The 22,994-nt window shown below is 35.2% G+C and overlaps 1 protein-coding gene across 2 annotated transcripts in view; it reads left to right on the top strand.

The window, feature by feature from the left end:
* The first annotated feature begins 634 nt into the window (after positions 1 to 634).
* Positions 635 to 22,994, top strand: part of LOC131425204 (protein spaetzle-like) — a 28,333-nt gene continuing 5,973 nt past the window's right edge. For both annotated transcript variants that reach the window (XM_058586881.1, XM_058586880.1), the window contains exon 1: positions 635 to 1,256. In XM_058586881.1, coding sequence (XP_058442864.1) covers positions 1,092 to 1,256 — 165 coding nt within the window. In that variant the 5' untranslated portion in view covers positions 635 to 1,091. The remainder of the gene's footprint in view (positions 1,257 to 22,994) is intronic.

The raw sequence follows: 22,994 nt of genomic DNA, 5'->3' as shown, positions 1-22,994 counted from the left end.
CTCAGGTATCAAACTTGCGTAGCACTTCCAATCAATATTTCGTGTGAGGTCATACGAGACATTGATTGTCTCCGATGGTCTTAATCGCTACCGTGGGAATCAGGGAGTTTCTTCCAGTTCACAGTCCACTTGCGTGTTGATAGCCATACTAACGCTATTCGATCACTACCACCCGAAAGTAGTTCTTAAAAACTTAATTAAATCGAACAAAACTCCCATTGATTTCTAAGAATTATAAGATGAAACAGAGATTTTTTTTCATTATTTTTTGTTAATATAAGAATTATTTAAAATTACATATAATGTAGATATGAGAAAGACATCTGTAAATCACTAGGTGGATAAAATCAGTCGCCATGTCGAAAATCTAGTCTGAGTTATTATTCCACACAAAAAGTAAGCTTACTTATTTAACCATTACAAAAAAAATAGTCCATTATACAGTAATCCCAAAGCTCGCATCAATTCTTAATTCGATTAGCATTGGCGTCAATTGCTTTCTCTCATTCAAGAACTCACTGTTCTTATCAAACGATCATAAACTTTTGACAAAAGCTCTAACGCAAATAATCGACAAAGCTAAAGCGTCGTTGGCTTTCTCAGTATTAAAATAACACTCAACCCCTCGCTGACCCGATCAGTTTATTTCTATGAGTGGCTCCGATCGGTCGCGTGAAGTTGAGTCGCGAAGCGAAATACACTGGAGAGTACACAGGTGCCTCGCCTGTGCGTGTAGCTACTTAATCACCACTAACACTCGCACTCGTCGTGCTAAGCTCTCTGATCGCGCCGGACGTCTGCGGACGGGAGTGATTAGCGGTCTGTCGTGTCATCCACAAAACGTGTGTTCAAGACTGTTGGTGCCTGCTCTAAGTAGCAAAGTATATACTTTGCATTACCTTTACGAGGTGGCAAGCAGTATTTGAGTATTTGTGATTTAATAAGTGCGCAAGTGGTTGCTGTCAAACTGGTGCTGTTTGTTTGAATAATAAAGTTTCGTTGTTCGATGAGCAGTGATGTCGTTCGAATATAACGCATATTGATACCATGTTCTGAAAAACGAATATTGGCTAAAAGAAAGAAGAACGTTAATGGAGGTACCATCAAAACAAGTTCCTGCCAGAAATAGCAGAAACGAATACTTCGGTGAAAGTGTAAACCTAAACATGATACAGAGAGTCCCATTGGCAATCTGGTTATCATCTGGATTGGTGATAATTTTTCTGTTTATGTGTACAATCATGCTAATGATACCGGTAAGATCTACATGTCAGATACACACGTATAAATCCTTCTCGAATGGTTAATCCAATTCCATCGAAAATCCCCCTCGATCAGAGTTAAAGGCTTACAACTACTATTACAAAGTGACTAGTCGCAGAATTATGTAAACACTGATCATTCGTTGCTGCAAGTGGTTGAACTTGAATAGTAATCAGGTTGAGCATAAATATTCTGCTGCTTTAGATTTTAAACATTTTCACTTTCCAAGCGGACCAGAATGAATTTAAACACTGACAATCACCTCAAGAAAAGGGAATGGTCATTTTTCCACATGCGTACCAATTAAAAACTCGCTTGGAAGTTGGTGACCAACAAAAAAAAGAATAATGGTGAGCTAATTATAACTGAACGGGAACTACGCTATTCCTCGAAACAAGTTGTTGAACTGAACGGTAGTAGAATATGCGTTTCATTCTGAACAATTTTGATTAGCGCATCAAAGCAAACATTCATTTCATTGCTTTGGAATATTTATACCTATGCTACATAGATACTATATAGACATTACAATTCCAGTACAAATTTTCATAGATTTACCGGAAAAGTTTGCTGATAAGTCAGAATAATAATCGGAGACTTAAGCGGCGGTACGATTCGGAACAGTTTGAATGTACGTAAACAATCTGGTAGCATTCAGAAGTTCTAACTTTTGACAAGGTTTCCAGTAGTTTTAATCAGGTTTTTCCATCCAATTCGAGAGCAATTTATTGACATTATGTTTGGATATTACTCAATGAAATGTGATGCACTTTAATCGATCATTTTTATCCATCTTTTGATCAGCCGGCAAATTCCACGATCAGTGAACTTTAAGGTCATTATTCACGACAATACGATTCCAATGTAATATGTTACAAAGTTTTGAAATTAGCGATACACACATCAACATAATTGGCATTACATTGTGTAACTGACATAGTTTCTAAATTCAGCTCCAATCAGGTTTAACATAAATGGCCAAATACAGAAATAAAAATATTTGCATCTATTTTCATGCACATACCTGGAGCAAGGAATTAAAATTACATAAAATTATAAGTGACGATTTTTTTCATTTTTAACGGTTACGGGTCGGGTACGGGTTTAAAAATTTGGTCAAGTTTCGAACCCAAAATGTTCGAATTTTTTCGGGTTCGGACAAATATTTTTATTTTTTCTCGAGTACGGGTCGGGTGCGGGTTTGAAAGAAAAGTTATTCTCGGGTTTGGGTCAGGTACGGATGAATTTTTTTTTTATTTTGAATCGTGTCGGTTCGGGTTTAAGAAAACATTCGTTTTCAGTACAAGTGTTTGTAAACTGTCCATGTTTTATCACCAATTATAGTTTGCTTTTGTTACCGCGTTGTGAGGCGGTAGTTTTGTTTCAGTTGAATCATTTATATGATTTGATCTACAAAGACCTCCGACGGTCTACCAGTGCGTAATGCATTTTAACCTTAAAATCTTCGAATCACAATTCATTGAATCAACGTTAACACTGGCGTGCACTTTTTGGATCATTATAGTGAAAATTAAACTAGCTTGTGTTTTGACTAGCTTGTGTTATGACTTTCCTTCTATAATGAATGAATTGCTACTGATAATATCTTAGGCTCTAAGCTTTTCAACAGAAGAAAGTTGCATTATTTTAATTCCTTGACACTAATTACAGTGGTTGTTGTTAATTCCAAAATAGCCTTAATGATGAAAATATCACTCAGTTCTTTTCTAATAATATAAGAATTTGCCTTTCTTATAAGGAAAGGATATGCAATCACTGTAGAAACCGACTTTTGGAAAGAGGTTAAATGAAACAAATCCACAATCCTTCATCCAGTCATCAATTCGTTCTATGCCCTGATGCTCTCATTACGTCCCCATGATAAATGTTTCATATTAATATATTACAATGTAATATAATATAATAAGATATAATAAAATATAATACATTATAATATAATATAATACAATACAAGACAATATATTATAATAGATAATAGTTCATTACAGTGTAATATGTACCATTCAATAAGTTCCTCAGATGTCCTGATATCCTGGTGCTCTCGCTCCAATTGATGTAGTATTGTAAGTAATTTTATTCAGAAAATGTGTGCGCTTTATTGGCGTCACCCGGTGGATACGTGCTCCCTTACAATGTCATCACTTTCACGTACGACATAAAACTTGCAACTGATGATCAAATAACAACACAATTTAAATTGGTAATTAAGTATGACCTGGTGGAAAAAATGATAGCATTGCTGATGAATCGGTATTCGAAAAAATAGCGACAAGGGACGCGGACAAAGTGATCTCACCACCACCACAACTTTCTCAAAGAGTGATTTTGACAAATTTACTAATTAATTTTAATTTTTAATTTTCACAAATTTCAAATTAACTAATTAAATTAAGTAATTTAGGCCCATGTTGTATATGAACTATTTCTTTTTTTTAACACTTGTTATAAAGTTTTAATAATTTAACTACTAATGAAACCAGATTTATATCAGCACTTGCTACGAAATCAGCTTTTTGTTATACACTTTTTACGGCTTTGTCGATCTGATAGGTATCTGCTTTGTTCCAACAGATGAAGAGCGTGAATTCACCGGCACGGTAATCTAAAACATATGGAGTGGGCGCAAAAGTGTACATTGGTCATGAATGTGTTAAAGGTCCTATGACCACAAAGCCAGATATCGAATTTTATCCAGACCCGACAACCGATTCCGGAGCCATAGGTTCTTAAGTATTGTTAACTAATGAATGTCATACTAATGAATGCGCGAAAAAGTAAAAAAATCTAAAAAAATGTATACCAGACTGTTTAAACTAAAAAAAATCATCTTGGTTATATTGGCTCCCGGTATTCGATTCTGCAAGCCCCGGAAGCAGAGGTCCGAAACTCCCAAATGGGGTTTATGTCGTTTGTTCAAGCATGGTTAAGCCGATTCTCACAAACTCTGATTCATATCTATAATGCGAAAGAGTAGAAAATCTATAAAAACGGTAATGAAGTCGATCCAGTTTGTAGAACAAGTTGGTGGATGATTTAAAACGGTCATTACTACGATTTTTATATGTGAAGGTTTAACCATTTAATTAAAAGAAATAATGAATCAATACCTTAGCTTTCTATTGATTAAATCAATAAATTTAATCAACACTCTTATGTACACAAAAATAGATCAAATCAGATCTTTCCTCGAACAACCCAAAGCTTAAACTTGAACATGTTTGTTGTTGATATGACTAGCTAAATACTGGTTGGCAAACAAATCTATATAATGCTTACTTTTGTACAACTCAATTCGAAAACCTGTTTCAGGAGTCATTCTGGTAAATTTGAAGCATTTACAGAAATATTCTGGCGATTACGCAAAGATATAAATTATCTTCATATTTTTCATTCTCCTTTGCGAGAAATCAAAGCAAAAAAACTATTTTTTGCTACTCACATTCGGTAGCGTCTATGATCATATATTTGTCCCATCTGTATTTTTATTTCAGTTGAAACTTGAGTAGACATCAATTTAGGATTTAGTTTTGGATAGCTTATTCTCCACATCAAAAATAAATCAACTTCCGAGATTATGAGTTAGCAACATACATCACGAAACATGATCAATATCATCACTTTCAAGCGTCCGAAAATATGTCTGGAGCCCATAAGGTGTGAAGTGTGAAATTACCATCATTGACTTGGTATTTGTTGCTGTCATGAGTGCTTCGTTCCCCTGTATTTATAAAACAGCGAGACACAGTTTCAGATAATGAATTATTCAGTCAGTACCACTGCATCGAAGCAGGTTGATCTACGGGGATCCAACAGGTTTCGTCCGCTGACCTACAGCACCCGCTTCGTTGCAATCAATGGGATTTCAGAGCTTTGTGGTAAATTTACTGTAGCGCTTGTAATCCTTATACGTGTTGAGAATGATTGTAGGTCGAAATATTGGAATTCGCGGATGAATTGTTATTTTGGGATTGCACAAAAATTATCTGTACCAATAAATACACCGCTCGGATATGAAGGATAGCTTAATCAGTTACTATGTAATAAGATTTGATTTAATCTATAGCAAACATGATTCCTTGGCATTCCCCATGAAGAATTAAGTTTTTTTTAAATTAAGTTTCATGAACAATGGAGTACTTATTATATTAAAGTGCAAATAACTTGACAAATTCATATTTTTTTTTATCAATATTTTTATCAATTTATAAACTGACATAATTTGAAGTGGATGAGGCGCCTTTTCGCCTTTTGGACACAACCCTCTCCCCTTGAAACCACCCCCCCCCCCCCCATGGATGATTTCTGCATTTTTAGGCACAGGTATTGTTATATCATCAATTCGTAATCACTACGGATGATGGTCACATGTGATCTTTTCTGTAATGACCACTACTGACTTGATCATTCTGTGATCAGTTTTCGTTATACATCCTTCTTTGTGGCACCAGTGGGTATGTAGAACATTCTTTGGACACTAATAGCAATACGTGTACAGTAGGGTGGGACAAAATATTGATTTCAGCTCCACCAAACTTTTCCTATTCTTTTTGGGTCCAATAAGCACCACGCAAAATTTTAGCTCGATCGGAGAAACTATATTTTCGCGCCCGAGGTTTAAAGTTTTTATGGGATTTAGTATGGAGAAATTTAACTTTTTACAAAAAAATATGCTGGAGATCAACTTTTGTACTCTAAAAATCAGTGCATGTATTATTTTCGTAGGAAATTTAACGAGGAAGAATACTTTAGAAGACCGCAAAACAATCCGACGTTTGTAGAAAAAGTTATTAAAGGAAAACCGGCACAAGGTCCGAACAATATCTCATTCCTTAATATATCTAGCACCACTGCTGCTGGTGAAAGTAATATAATGTGACTTCCTTTTAATGTGCTTTAACGGTTGATATGAGTTGTTTGATATCTTCACGATAGTTACTCAGCAGAGTATAAAGATTATTTTTAAGTGACAAACCATGCTCCAAACACTGTACAGTACACCCAAACCTCCATTTACGTAATAATCGGGACTTCGTAAATTGAATTATGACGTATAAAAAGTTTACGTTATTTGGAATTTTCAACGTGAAAAAGGTTTACGTTATTTGGAATTTTCAACGGAAAAAAGTTTTCCCTATGTATGTATATTATTGGATATGTATAATATAATGGATGACTATGGAACAAATATTTTTAGTATTTGCAGGAAAAGGATGTTCTAGGTCGCATCAATTTCCAAAAGGGCGACTTCCGGTTTATTGATATTACTTGAAAACCTTTATAATATTTCCAAAACGGGTTTGATGAGTAGATGTAGGAAGACGATGTTTAAGGTCGTTCTGAAATCGAAAATGGCGGCTTCCGGTTATTCCTTGATAACTCTTACAATTTGTGTCGATATTTTTTGAATTGCTCGAATACCTTCACAATATGCATATTTTCGGAACGGTTTTCATTAGTAAGAGGTAACATTTTTGAAACAGTAGCCTAATTTTTGCGGGAGATCTAAATTATTGCCGGATTTAGTAGAAGAAAGATTAAAATACCAGACAAATCAGTTCCAGATTATCAAGACTATTCAAACTATGCTATGCCATCTTGGAATTCAGAACCACCTCAAACATTGTTTTCCGACATCTACTCATCAAACCCGTTCCAAAATACCCATATTGTAAGGGTTTTCAAAGAATATCAATAAACAGGAAGTCGCCATCTTGGAATTCAGAACCACCTCCAACATCGTTTTCTGACAAGTATGGTTTTAATGTTAGTTTTTGCAGTAATAGCATAACCTTTCTTTAAAGATAGGCAAAAGTTATTATTTGTATAAAAATTTTTTTTAAATCGGATGTTATAAAATATTGACATTTCAGATATCAAGATTTACATACCATTCTTTGATAATCTTGAATAAACTAAATTGTTTACTTAGTACTCATTTCATAGATGCTTTCTCATTAAATTAAAATGAATGGGGAATTAACTGTTCATTTTATGCATCCTCGAGGAATGTGTTTTTGAAGCTTGACATTCAAGATTTATTGTATTAGATTTTGCACAATGACGACACAAATGAACTGTTGATGAATCAAATTCATCTTTGACAGCTATCGGTGGTTTGTTTACATTTCAGATAACACGTATTCAAATTAAAATAAACACATACACACACCACTAATAGCTGGTAAACGGATGAACACCTCAGCTCATTTTGTGAGGTTATGTCATGAGGAATAAAGTTAATTTTTGACATTTACTAGTGATTTGTTTACATTTCTAATAACACGTATTCAAATTAGAATCAACATGTAAACAAACCACCGATAGCTTCCAAATGATGTCCATTCAATTAATTTTATGAGGTTATGTCATGTTCGTGCAAAACCTAATATCTATATTAGGGTGCCATTTGGATGTATGGAAGATGGGTGACCATTGGATTTCATAAAGCGGTAGTTACTACAAGATTTGGTTACTCAGAAAAAGTGCGTATACATAATTTGAGCTACATCGTAAATAGTCCGAATCAAATTTTGAAGTTATTGCTCTCTATATACGTGATAAATTTTAAAGATGTTAGATGTCTTAGAAGCACATAAATTGACTTTGAGACATAAAAAGTTTTTTAATTACAAGAAAATGGAGATTGAATTCGCAGCTTTTAAAGAAATAGTTGGATGACTCTACTCAACAGTATTCAAACGTCTTTCAGATCATTTCGAACCATCATTTCCATTCAAACTTTAGTTTCATTTTAATTCAAAAGTTTCTCAGTAAAATGACCTCAACGTTTCATGCATTTCTAATATATCTGATATCAAAAAAAAATTTATCTTAGAGATTTTATATAGCTTAGAATATTTTCAGACTTTGACCGCTGGGCTGCATCACTTATTTAGTTTTTAATTTCGCATAGAGACTTTTTTGAAGTGCAAAAGCATCTGTGATTTACCGTTTGAAAAATTAGAGATCACTATTTATCTAACAAAGAAAACGACACAAATTTTGAGTTTAGTTTTGAGTGTGTACACTTGTTTATACCACGATTTCTTCTTAGTCTCAAAGCACGCTTCAATTTCAACGATAAATAAATCATTCGATACTATTTCGAGCAAGCATATTTTACAAATATAAGAACAGAGATACTTTTCCGGGACTTGAATCTGTCAAATATGATGGATGCGGCTGAAATTCGAATCTCAATTCATGAAATTTAGCGATAAGCAGAATCGCCGAGAGAAAACTTGGGCCCTGGGAGACTGAAACGTGACGGGATTATGAGAATTAAAAAGTATTGTGAATATGGAAATATCATCGAGTCAAGATATTCTTAAATACATTATTTTAACAAACTAATTCGCAAGTCAAATTTGTTTAGATTTTTTATACTTTATTTTGTTATGAAGAATTAAAAAAACAATTTTGAATCTTCGAATTTCCGGCCCCCTGAGAAAATCCGTGCCCGGGGAGATTCTCCCTTTCCCCCTCCCATCTCGGCGGCCCTGGTGATAAGTTGTTTTGAATCAGCTGTGAGAAAACATTGCGCACATTTGACATAGGACTAGGTTTTTCTTAACTGTGCTCACTTGGGTGCATTTTCAAAATTTCACGACACGAAAGTGTAACGAAAGTACTCCAGATTTGATTTCTTAATAACTGTTTTCCTGATTGAGTATTTTCTCTAATTCTTTCACGAAACGAATGGAAAAAGATATAAGATTTTTGGTAATAATACGTTTATTACGAAAACACTGTTTAAATAGTGAAAAAAATAAAACATTAAAATTAACCGAATCTATAAATAGACCATGTTGCACGTTTGCTAGCTTCAGTCTGTGATAATTAATGAACGGAGACACATCGAGTACGCATGCTGCCATCTACACCAAGAAAGTGGAACAACACCAAGCATTATTCAACTGATTTTTCAGTCATTGCGAATATGAGATTCCGTTCCTCAAGCCTAAACGCAGAAAAACAACAACTGGTTCTTCTGTAAGCATATCTGATGTTGGACATTCGCAGTGTGAGTTTCGCTTCAAACAAAAGTAATTGCATCATCTTGCTGGTGGTCGTTTGCATTGGAGAAAAAGAAAACGAAAAGTGGACAACAAATTATCCAAAGAACTATTAAGAATGCTTCTTTGCAAATCGAAGGTAAAAATCATCAGATTAGTGCAAATCTTGAACAATTTGATTAGCTTTGTGCGTTGATCGCGTTCGAGTAAAATGTTCCGATCAGTGTTTAATACCTATGTGCGGGGTTTGGAACCGAGCCCAGGTGGGCTACGTGATAGACATCGACTTACCCATCACGCTATACCCATCAATTAATCGGCCATTTTAAGGGTTTCCCAAAGGACAATTAGAATTAACATATTCTTCTTTGAAATTAAACGAATGCAAATAAAATCAACATTCAGTTGCTTAGAGTTCAAGAATAATGCACCGAGCAGTGTTTAATATGGCAGAAAATTCCATAATATGGCACCTTTAAAAACTAGAAATGAATCCCAAATAACATTATGACAGTTTCACAGTCCCGTGGGGAGTTTTTGGAGGTCAAAAGCCTCGAAAGTGGAAGAATACCTTAATAATATTTATGAAAATATTAGTAATCAAATACCTTTACACTACTAGGTCTATTAAAACGATTTATAATTTTCTTCACCTTAGCATCAATTGTAATTAGTACATTAAACCTAATATATTTTCAATGTGAATAGATTTGTATTTTATATCACATGATACTACTACTATTTTTAAATATCGTATTACTATTTCGGTATTCATCGGTTGACCTTAAAAAAACTATTTTCATCAAACAATTGTTTTTGTTTATTCTGTTCATCATCTTATAACTGCTTCAAGTTTTTTTGTATCAGTACATCATTTCTGTTCAAAGTTCGATAGATTGATTGAACTCATGGAAGAAGAAGAAGGCGACCAACAAGGGATATTTAAATTACTTAAATTGGCTTATTGAAATGATGATGAAGTTTCATGAACGGAAGGCCAAGACAAGCAAGGATGTCGCGAGCTGAGACATTGGATAGTCTACTCTGGGTACGCAATGAATTTATTAGATGAAACCGTGATGCCACGATACTCCACGCATGACCAAACAACATGATCAATATCGCGATAACCTTCGCCACAAGAACAATGATTAGTCTGTATAATGGTTGTATTAAATAAACCTCCATACTTGTCTAATGACAATGTATTAGCTTTTGACCATTATTTCCGATACTTCCGGGACTGGGAACTTGGAACTGATGTAGCAGAAATCGATTCGTTTGGCCAACAACCAAAACGAACTTCCATTTGAACCAGTTTTGAGTAAAATTTAGAAGAATTATTCCCTAATTTGCACCATCGTTGTTAATGACCGTACGAAATTTTAAACAATAATTCGCTTGTAATTTCGGAACGGGAAGTCGGATCAAAATGAAACTCCACAGCAGCTAAAACAAGAAACTAGAAGCCGAAATAACCGGTTCGTTTGGCCAGCAACTGAAACAAACTACAATTTGAAATAGTTTTGATCCAAATTTAGAAAAAAAAATTTCGATATTCGATCTCAACTACGGTATGAGAGTTTAAACACACTTCACTCTAGAATTTTGGAACCGGAAGTCGGATTCCAATGAAACTGTACAGTAGTTCATGAGATTACAATACTTTTCATTCAACCCTAAGTTTGTAGAAATCGGCTTAGACATCTCTGAGAAAGTGAAGTGAGTTCCATTTTAGAGTTCTTGACCACTATTTTCGGTACTTCCGAAACCGGGAACTGGGAACCGATACATTGAAAATCAATATTTTTGGCCATTAACTATCAAAACATTCACAATATTTCAAAGTCTTTTTCAAAAGACTTTTCAAGTCATCATGTATATTACAAAAAATTCGAGATCGAATATTTTTTACTTATCACCTTGTAATTCCGGAACCGGAAGTCGTGTCAAGACAGAACTCAATAATGTTATATGAAATTGTACGGCCTTTCGTTTGAAATTAAATTTGTTTAAGTCGGCTTAGCCATGTCCACACGAAACGACCGAAATAAGCGCTAATTTTAACAACAAAATTTTCAAAATTACTATTAAATAAATTGAAATTCAGAATTTACTTTACTAAAAACAAACTTTTGTTTTTGAAGAATGTGTTTAGTTGGCGAATATCCTGGGCACAAACCATCAAAATTTTAATCCAACACTAAATTCTCATTGGCAACTAATTTTGTGAATTAAGTCAGAATATTGGAATCTATCTGTCTGTCACCATCACTGCTGAAAGACAGCACAAAGAAACCAAAAATGAATTTGATGATTTTTTTAGCTGTCTCAAAAAAACAAACTAAAATCAGAAAATCGGCCCTTATTACCGGTATCACTACACGGCGAAAACCAAGTGAAGGGATTGTGAACCTTATTATCGGTATCACTTCACGGTGAAAATCGAGTGAAGTGAATTTAGGTCCTTAGTACGGAAGTCACTTCAAAGATAAAAGTAATTATTTGGATGAACTTGATGTCATTATGAACATCACGCCATCAACATTTCGTTGAAAAAATTAGTTTTTCCCACTACAGTGATCACTTCACTATGCGTGATACTGGTAATAGGGAAAATTAAGTGAAGTGACATGTAAGTGAAGTGAATGTGAAAGTGGAAGTGAGAACGGTAATAAGGGCCATCAACTATTTTTTTTTGCCAAAATCCTGATTTCGGTCATTCTGGGTGAAAAAATTGAAAGCATATACTTTGCATTTTTTACACATGTCACTCTGCAATTCCAGAACCGGGAGTCGGATGCGGATAAAATTCAATAGCGTTCTATGGGAAAGAAAAAGTTATCATATGGATCTAAGGTTGTTAAAGTAGGTTCTGCCATCTCCGAGATAATCAAGTGCATATTTTGGTTACATATATACACACACAAACATTTTGCGATCCCAGCGAACTGATTCGAATGATATGTGAAACTTTACCTTCCGAGCCTCGGTCGGAAAGTCAGTTTTCACAGTAATTGCATATCCTTCCTATATGAGAAAAATAAAAAATTATTCAATCAAATTTAAGTGTTGAATATAAATGTGAGAGTCTAGTTCATAAGCTATAAGTTGCTTCGTTTCATAAAAAAAAATGACCAACCAGCAAATATTGCACCGCTGAGTTCCTTAGATGATATTAGAAATAGATAATAATAGGTAGTAGTCGTAACACCCTACCGGATAGTTTTGTATACGTTAACGCTATTCCGTCAGTTCATCTACCAATGGACAGGTGATTAAATTTGTGGAAAATCACACTATGACGTCACATTGAGCCCAGTTCTTTCTCTCTCTCACTCTCTTGAAGCGAAAATATCTTCTAGGCAATCAAGTAACTATTATTATATACCGGAAATAGAAGTCACTCATGCAAACTAGAACAATCAGGTCATCAACAACAAAGCTTTTGATGCTGGGACGATTAACGCGTAACAAGCCATGTTGAACGTCGCGATGATGATCCCTCATTGTAATCGGCTGTGTTAGTTTACTAGTTTCCGCATGATGCTGTTTTCACTGTCTTTCTCGTATCCAACGCTGAAATCTTGTCGGTTTCGTATGTTTTCAGTTCGATAGCCTGCTGAAGTTATACGCAGATATTTCATATCGATAATATTCAATGAAATAATTTGTGAATCTGGTATATGGTGGCCGTTGTACATAGGATGTACTCATGAATTCGAGTCCGTTTATTGATTTACTCTTCCGCGATTGACACGATAGTTCTGAAAATTTCGAGTGCTTGCATGTTAGCCGAGTTATACAATAATGTCTTGAAATGAAGCTATAATAGTTGCATGGAAAATGAACTAATAGAGTCTACTGATTGCCCATGTAGCCATATGCATGTTCTGAGAATAATATTTAGTAGCAAGTGAAATACTACGTTATCGTATCATGTCGTAGCAGATACAGTGAACTTTCGTATACCTTACGTGTTCCTTGAATTGTATTTTTCATATGGTACGCTGGAATTCGTTCATTTAGACGTAGGAATAGGACGAAATAATTTTCTATCGCTGTCGGGAGTAATGAGCAGCCATGGAAATGGGAACATCGGTATCATCTAGAGGAAACCAGAGATTTGTGTGAAGTAATATGCGAGCACTACTTTTGGAGCAACGTATGATACAGCACCAGCTTCATCATGTTCTCAGTAAGCAGGTGATTAATATACGTTGCGTCTATCATAAACAAAGATATGATTCCTGGAAGATGTGCAGTTTTCGTTTTTTATGATTTTTTAACCTGTGTTCACCTTTCGCTGCCAGCGTTCAATCTTTTCAATGATTCGAATTTAAACAAATTTAAACTTTTTTTTCGTGTCAGTAAGATGATGAGTCATTAGATGGCGCTGTGGTATTGAAGCCTCAGCTTAGTTCGTTCTCATGAACTAGCTCACACTCTATCCAGCCGTTGAGTCTCAGTGGCTTTTCCAGTGTTGATAGCACTTTTCTGTTACATGCTAAGCTTTGTAGACTAGAGATATAGGTTAAGAGAAATAATATGTATTATAAATTCCGTTGCACTTGGGTGGGGTAGTTACTCTGGGTTATTGAATTGCAATAATCATACAATGTTATGCTATATCGTATGCACTAAAAAAGGAGATACACCTCTTACCAATGTCTTACATTTTCTTCTATATGAATCGCTAATAAGAGAAAAATGATTCCGATTTCATCTTCTGCTATTGGATGTTGTTGATATTTAAATTTCTTTATTTATTTATTAAACGAAATCCATCGGACTAATGTATAAAAGTACTAACAGACTGGGACAAAGCCCATCTGAGTTGCAACAAATTTATGTCATTCTCATGCCGTTTTTCAATGAAAAACACTAGTACCGTGGATTGCTCTGGTTTTACACTTTTGAATAGAAATGCAATATTATGATGGTGTTTCTTTGCTATTTCTGCTCGAAAGTGCAAAACCAGAACAATCCTTGCCACCAATGTTTTTCAATGAAAAAAGCCATCAAGATAGGTGTGAAAAACCACTATCTTTTAAAAACAATCACAAACAATTACCTGGTAACTACAAAACAACTTAAAAGCTAGTACAAAAAACTTATGGCAAATTAAATTATAATAAAGTATCTGTAGTCAAATTATTGCAGATCGCTTAATTTTGTCAACGAAGCGGTGGGAAGGCTCTCCAAACTCAACCAACTTTTCCAATGCAGTTAATGTTCTTATGCATGCGTTAATTGGCTCGTTGTATTGGAATACAGGCACAGGGCCGCCGAGAATGGAGGGGGGCAGGGAGGAATCCCCCGGGCCCGCACTTTTCTGGGGCCCTGAAATGCGAAGATTGAAAATTGTTTTTTTCCATTCTTAATAACAAGAGAAATCGAAACAAACTCGTCTTGCGAATTATTTTGTTAAAATAATATATTTAAAAATCTCTTGATTCGATGATATTTCTGCTCACAATGATTTTTAATACTCATGTTTCGGGTCCCGTAATATTGCTGTCCCCCGGGACCGAATTTTCTATCGGCGGCCCTGCACAGGCCTGTGGAATCTGTGCTGAAGCATGTTTGTGTTACGCAGTGATCTATCCGGTATTCGAAAATTATGGTCATAAGGCTCTCTCCGTTGATCAACTTAGCAATTATCTATCTGAATATGGTGGCAAGTTTACTGGATCTCTCCACGGTAAATTTCTCAATGCTATACGAACAAATCGTTTCTGCACTCGTTCAATTCTAAGGCTCCACGATACTTGATGCGGACTCCAGATTACCGACGCGTTTTCGAGAATTGGGCGGACGAGTGAGCAATACAAAGCCTTAAGCGAAGAAACCCAATTGACGTGTAGTTTTCGAAACGATTTGTGACCGATGAACATCGAACGTCAGTTTGGCATCTAGCTGTACTCCAAGATCACATACTTGATCCACTCTATAGATAATTGTACTATCAATGTAATTGTCAAATATGACCGGAGATGAAATCCGATGAAATAACATGGCATATTTATGATGAGTTTGTTTTCCTACACCAATCGATGAACAATGTAAGCAGACATTGTAGTAGCTGGCAATAATCTACACTACGAATAACGAGGTACAGTTTTAAATCATCTGTGTAGACAAATAAACATGCAGCTCCCAAAAGCAACACCACATCGTTGAAGAGTAATACGAGCAACAAGGGTCCTAAATTACTACCTTGTGGGACATTTGATTTATTCAAAACCTCAGATGCTATGCTGTGGTCTATTTTCACGCGTAGCTTCCTATCGGAAAGATATGAGTCCAACCAAGACACGAGTTGCGATGATAGTCCAAGGCGAGGTATTTTTTTATATTAAAAGCAGCTTAGATATAGATATAGATAACATCCATTTGTGTTTTAGCTTCCATACTATTTATGCACTGGGATGTGAAGGTCAACAAATTCGTTGTAACTGATCTCCCAGGCATGAAACCATGCTGATCGAATGGAATATAATTCTTTGCGCAATCCAGAATTGCACCGCTCACAATTATCTCGAATAATTTCGACAATGCCGAGAGGCTTGTTATTCCGCGATAATTCGCTACATTACGTCGATCGCCACTTTTATAAATAGGACAAATAAACGACTGTTTCCCTATACGAGGGAGCCTCGTTAGCAAGCATACAACTTATGGCATACAACCAAATAAAAAATCGTGAGCCAAACACTAGCGTGACTGTATCTAGTCTTACTTTCCGTCGCCATCTTATAGTTATTGTTAGAGGAGAGTGTTCGGTTACCGGCACCCTTTTATTTTAAGATTATAACTTCTGACTAAGTGCACATTATGCGGACATATATACATTAAAGCTAAAGTCCCTAGCTAACAAATGAATAAGAAACTAAGTTGATTTATTTGATTGTAAAAAATTTATTATCAATTTAGTAAAGTGATAAATTTTGGCCATTTAAAAAAGGTGTTCAGTTACCGGTACCCGAAGGAATTTCACTAAAAATGGAAAAAATATAAGTTAAGACTGCAATTATTCAAAGAAAAAACGGAATTTATTCTTTTCGGATGCCTTTTAGACAAAAGTCTTCATTGCCTTATGGTGACTTCGCCTTGGCTCTCTTGGTCGATGATTTGGATGGTAGCGCCTTTGGTGTTGATTTGGTCGGTCTTCCACCAACTTCGCGGTATTTAATACGTTACTGCAGTCGAATTAATTTATGGCATTAATCAGTGCATTAAAGTTTCTTTATCTTTGACATTGACGATTTGTTTGGAGTCGCCATTGCGAATAGAACTAGAGAACCAAATTTTTTCTTATATGACGGATATATGGCAGCTGTCAATTTGTCCATGTGTTGCATATCACCAGTAATGCCAGCTGAACAATAAATTTAGCTAGTAAAAACAAAAAGATCGCGCCAATTTTCAATTCTGACGAATGTCGGCGAACAATCGAAATTTCAAAAGTCTGTAAAAGGTCTTCAGACGAAAAAGGTTTGCAGGTTAACTACAAAATTTGAAAATTTACAGACAAATTTGCAGATTTGGCATCTCTGCATGTCACTGACAATTTTGCACGATTTGTCGAAAAAAATGGGGTGTCGGTAACCGAAAAACCTTAGGATGCCGGTAACTAACATCGGCTCACGAAAATTAAATCACGAAATTTCACCTCTTAAATATTCAATCCACTCACCTTTTCGATTGATGCTTTTAAATTTATGATACTATAAAAAAGTCAGATGAAACTTTTGTGTTGATTTTCATGCAGTTAAAATTTGTTTTGAGCGCAGCAAAAAAAAGAAAGCATCTGTTCGCTTTAGTATTCGGTACAAAAAGAACGTGCTGCTTTTACACATACATGACATTTGTCGGAATGACGCTATCTGCTTTCTGTCAAAAGTTACAGTGGGGTGCCGGTAATCGAACACTGCAGACAACCGAACACATTCCTCTATTATTATGTATCTAACTAATCCCGGTTTTGACCCCTATTATATTTTTTCCTGAGTAATGTTGCAACTACTGGCAATTGTTATTCTCATTAAATATAAAAATGTTAGATGGATGTGCTAACTGATAATGAATTACCCGCAACCTAAGCGTGTTGAAATTAATTGAGAATATTGAGTGGAGCTAAAAAAAAAGAACTTTGTCAGTTACGTTATCTACGTTACGTTATACCGCTATATCTCTAAACGGAACTCACATTCATTTCACCAAAATCTTGTAGAAATCAGTTGAACCATCTCGAAGCATCTTTCTATAGAGAAGGCCGAAAATTTATCAAATGCATTTCGTTTGCTAGACAGTGATTAAGGTTCATTGAAGTAAGCTTAAAAGCTACCCGTTTTAGGTAAGTTCAAAATTTTACTACTCCAACAATTCGAAAATTTGTCAACTTTAATGAGTTTTAAAGATCGAGTATAAGATTTATGTACCGGCGAAATAACGTGATAATTCAGAAACAATTAAACATACAAAAATATGCGTTTCACTCGATTTACCGTGCTGTTCGGTTAGCATAAATTCAATTTTCATGGTTCGTGTATATTTTTAAAATAAATCCTATTTTTACATTGCCAATAAATTTTAATGAAGCATAAAACAGCGTCCCTCGTGGCTTATCGTGAATCGATTTGCAGTTCCCAAGTCTACTGCAAACTGCAAGTGCTGCAAACATTTATAATGATGGAATGGTGAAATGAAGCAACTCGGATGCTTCAATTAGTACAGGGCTGGAAACTCATCGATTTATTTATCGCCTTTGCGTTCCGATCGACAGCGTAACAAACGCTAGTTAATCAAACTATAGCAATATATTGTTGCACGGTTAATCGGAATCAGGACTATTTTCGATTTCCATAAACTGGGATGGAATATAGTCTAAAGTGACAGAAGATGTCAAGAAAACTGTTGTTATAAATCAATAGTTGACTGTGAATTGCACCTGCTATCAATACTTCGGATAATCTCATAATTACGCGTTCTCGATATCTGAGAAACTGAAGCTCAGCCAACATTTTTAGTCAGAAAAAAGGTGCCCGTTTTGAATGAGCCCCATCTTATAGTATACATTATATGTAGCCGTTAAACTAATATTATAATATGAAAATTGAGAACTACATACGCGTAACTGGAATCGAGTTTAAGTTTGATAAAAATGATGGGTTTTGCATCGTCTATTTATTGACTTTAAATAATCGACTCATTCGATAGAGATCAGCGATGGCACATTTCCGGATGAATTAACGTGTCACCACAAACGAATTTCCAGACATGACAGTCACGATCTTTTTTTGGCGCACATCTACGGTCCTCCGTGAAACTGGCACCAATGGTGATAAATTGGTTGCACTGCTGAGTTCCCATCATACATTCCTAATGCAAATGTCAAACCGTGAGAACCGTTTCGATTCGGTAGCTCATTTGTATATATTGAGATTTTATGGCACACTTTGGTTCAAATGATAACAATGCAATTAATCTCGCGCTCCACCAAGCGGTGAGTGCGGTCATTTGAGAAGGTACCGGGAACGAACCACATTTTTCAAAAATATTTATATGCACGTACATGTCTTTATTATTTATCTTTGGTGTCACCAGGCAATCTGCTCAAACATCGAGGAAAGCTACTGACTAAAGTACTGCATTGGATAATTCTTAAGACTTAGAATGAGGTGACTATCCCGTACGAATGTATGAAAGGAGTGTTCATTGTTCACATTGTTCAACGTCGCTTGCAAGGTACTCTCCCAAATCCTCTTTTGTCGACTTTCCGCTATAGAAGATTATGTACAAATATGGCTTCCTGGAAACACTGGCGCCGTTGGTAAAAGCAATGATAAATAGGATAGAGTGATGTTTTGCGTCCGAGTAACGGGGCACTCTCGAGTATCTTCAAATCTTGGAAAGGGTTAAACTGCATAGTCGTTTGGTTACACTCATGATGTTGATATTTCCAATTGTAACTTGTTGAAATTAATGTTCAAAATAGGCTTTTCTAACTGACTTACAGAATGTTCGTTTGAGCAGTGATTTTTACCTAACAAATATTACTACAGTGAAACATATCAAACCCGAAAATTGTTGCACATCATATAAGCAAAGTGCACTTTTCTGAACGCATGGTTGTTACGAGTAGAATAAAGAAAAGCAGTACAATAACAAAGTTTACAACTTAGGCTGTGGCACAGGCCCATACCCAGGATATCTTTTCGGGAGGACCCAAAGATAAAAAAACTAATGTTACTGAAGATTGCTGATGGACCTTATTCTCGGTGTTCCTTTTACGGGTGTTTTAACAGACACTTTAAACCTTTTCACCGGAACTGTTATGGTATTACATTTCTTTACGTTTACTGTCTTGTTATTTTTGTAACACATGTCTGAGATCTTCTAAATAATTATATATCTGTTTTTGATTTCGGGAGTATGGTAAATACTGATATCAACAATATTAAAGGAACAACAATGAGTAATTGATGGAAATCTAAATTGTACAAATTAATATTCTGTTTGGCAGATTGATAACAATATAATTGAAATTTGCATAATAGTGAAAACCGTCAAACAATAGACATAAAACATCAAAAACAAAATATGTAATCAATATTTGCTATAATAAATTAACTTGATGAACTTCATTTCATGATGAGATATGAATTTGCTACTACTAATGCAATGCGCATTACAAACGCACCCAAAACTAAAATTACCCATAATGAAAAATTCCCCACATATTCCTCCACTTTTGAATGCAGAAGACCGTAGCGCTTGTTTCGTCTTTGTCCTGGTGTGTCTTGCACGTTCAGAAACATTCCTGCATATGGGACCTAATTTATGATATTAGCGTCCTTTGCTCCGCTGCATAGTTACTTACTAGCGAAGGCAATACGAAGACTAAGCCTCGGGAAATACCAGAAACTAAAAACTACACCGGAGGACATAACTCTCCTGTTCTTTAAGCTTCCTGTTTTTCTTCTACAATGCGGTGTTAGTTTTAATGATCATTAATATGTGTACGTATGGAATGGCGCCATCTGATATGTACTAACGCTTGTAAATCGGTGCTCTTTGCCTGACGGAAAAAGGAGCACCGGCGAACTAGTATTTACTCTATGGATGGCAAATAGAGCAAATGCGGTTTATGATAAATAAGTGTTAAGTTAAATCGCGTTAGTGTAAAATAAGAATCTCCGCCAAGTGAGTATATTTCGCTAAGGTAAATTTGTCTTTATATTAACGAACTTCTAAAATAGTATTATTGGAATAAATGTTCGATTGCCCGTCAGTTGTAAAACTGTTATTTTATGTTACTTTACAAAAAATTGTAACTTATGGTATATAGCAAACTTTTCTTTATCCTTTATAATTTCGTAGTCTTGTATCGTGTTGAAGAATGCAAAAATTGCTACTTGTATTTCTACAATAGGGACTATCAAGTCGCGTGTGATGAAAATCATTGTAGTTTTCTTAGAGTTTGACGTCCTCAGTTTGTCATACGAACATTATTTGGTTTGTTTACAGTCAGTTCACCATTGGAAATCGGTTTGAATAATAAGCATTAAGCATGAAAAAATATTCCACCGTTCTGCACAGTACGGACTTTCGCACAAAAAAGAATCTATCAGTATAGGCTCAGTCACAATTTTTTGCTCAGTAAACGACTGCCTGAGTGGATGGGTGAAATATTCGCTTTATCATCAGATCCACCAATTGTCAGTGTCTCGGTTTGCGGTGTTCTGTATCGAACCGATTTGCTCTCGGTGCGTCTCAATAATGCCGTAGAGAAGATATTATATGGGTTCATTTTATGTATTCTTGCATGAACGGAATTAATTTTCAATGTGTGTTCGCGTATAAGAAAATCTCTCCAATAGAATGGGCGATCTAATTTTATTTTTGCAGCACCCAAAACTCTGTTTCAAACTATGAAATTTTCAGTTCCGATTTCAACATTTGCGAAAATTTTATGTTGTTAATTTTCAAATGATTTTATTCGTCGTATATTTATGAAATGTGTCCCGGGTTGGCGGTTCAATGCATAGGGCACTGGTCTTACAAACCAGTTGTCGTATGTTCGAACCCCGACCTGGAAGGATTCGCAGTGTCGGTAGAATCGTAGCAACAGCCATACTGGTTCTGTACACAGCTGCGAAGTCTGTTGATACAAAAGGTCAAATTCCTCTACAGGAATGTAATACCAAGGCTTTGCTTTACATTATGAAATGTCATTTGCCACACCTAACCCAAAAAAAGTCCGCCTTTCGGTTTAGTCCTTTAGCGTCCAAAGTAACCTTAACCGAATCGAAACAGATTCCGGATCACGATATTGGTCCACATATAATCTAATAAAATAAAAAATGATTATACGAAACAATAGAAAATAAATTTTTTTACATTTCGAAATGAGCAGTTCTTGTAATAGATCCCAAAATTGAACAAAGTACTTAAAATCATAAGATTTCGCATTAGCACTTTGACGTAGAAATGCAAAGCAAAGGCGCTGGTCGTTTAAAGATGATATTTTCAGCAAGAGCTGTCAGATCGGTAGGTTTTAAATAAGTTCATGCTTTTAACGACTAACGAGTAAATTAATTTAAATCATCATAGAGTATAAGAATCAAGTATAAGAAAATGTTCTTTCGCGGAGATGGACGATATTAATTCATTGGGCAAAAACTAAAGTTTATTTAGAATGAAGCGTTATACTTGGTTCAATACCGCTTTTAAAATGCTGGAGACTATCCCAAATATCCTACATAAATTTTTCTCGATTGCTAACATTCTAGTACTTGATATATCAACATTACATTACATTACAACAATTGGTTTCTGTTTAAAAACATGCTCGTTCGTAAAAAAAACTAACCTAATCAAATTTTGCACATTTCTGAGGATTTCCTATGTTTAATAGTAATTCACACTAGAAAAAGTAGTAATAATGTCGTTGAAATTAATTTTCTCCCTTCCGTTTTTTCGTTTATTCCACGGTAGCTTTCACTACTGATATCTATTCTTATTGAATAAACCAAAAAATCGTGGTCAACCACAACTGCAGACATGATAATTTTCGGAATAATACATTACAAAATTTACATCTCATCACAGCAGTACCTTAAGGTTCTAAACTCGTCAAAAGTTGGAAAATTACCGAATGAAGTTTATTGTGTAGTCAGCATAAAATTCAATCGTTTTCCTAAGTAAGGTCCAAATAATTAAACTTAGATGGTGCGTTAGGTAAAATTGGTTCGACATTAGATTGCCATTAAGAATCAGTATCGAACCGACTTACACTCGATGCGGTTCGAGAATGCCGTACAGAAAGTTGTTTGTGCATTTTTCATGTCATCGTGATCGGTACAATCCTGTAATTTTCCTAAGAATGTAGGTATTAAATTCCAACGCTATAAAAATAAAAATAACTTCGTCGAAATTTTGAAACAATGTTCTCGAGATAGTTTGCATTCAATTGAAAACAAAAAAATCTCTTGGTAATCCACCTAGTGGTGTGATATTGACTTTCTCTTGTCATTCAAACAGTCTCATTGAAAAATTTGTTGTCGTTATAATAATTATTGACACGAATTTGGGCTAATTTTTTAACCAAATTCATTCAGATTATTTCGGTTAGTTCAGAAAAGTCTAAGTTTGTTAAAATTGGATCCTCTATCTCTGAAGAAAATGAGC

This window comes from Malaya genurostris, chromosome 1 (assembly GCF_030247185.1).
Source record: "Malaya genurostris strain Urasoe2022 chromosome 1, Malgen_1.1, whole genome shotgun sequence".
Classification (NCBI taxonomy): Eukaryota; Metazoa; Arthropoda; class Insecta; order Diptera; family Culicidae; genus Malaya; species Malaya genurostris.
Note: the sequence above shows the minus strand (reverse complement) of the source record. Positions and strands in the feature narration are given on the sequence as shown.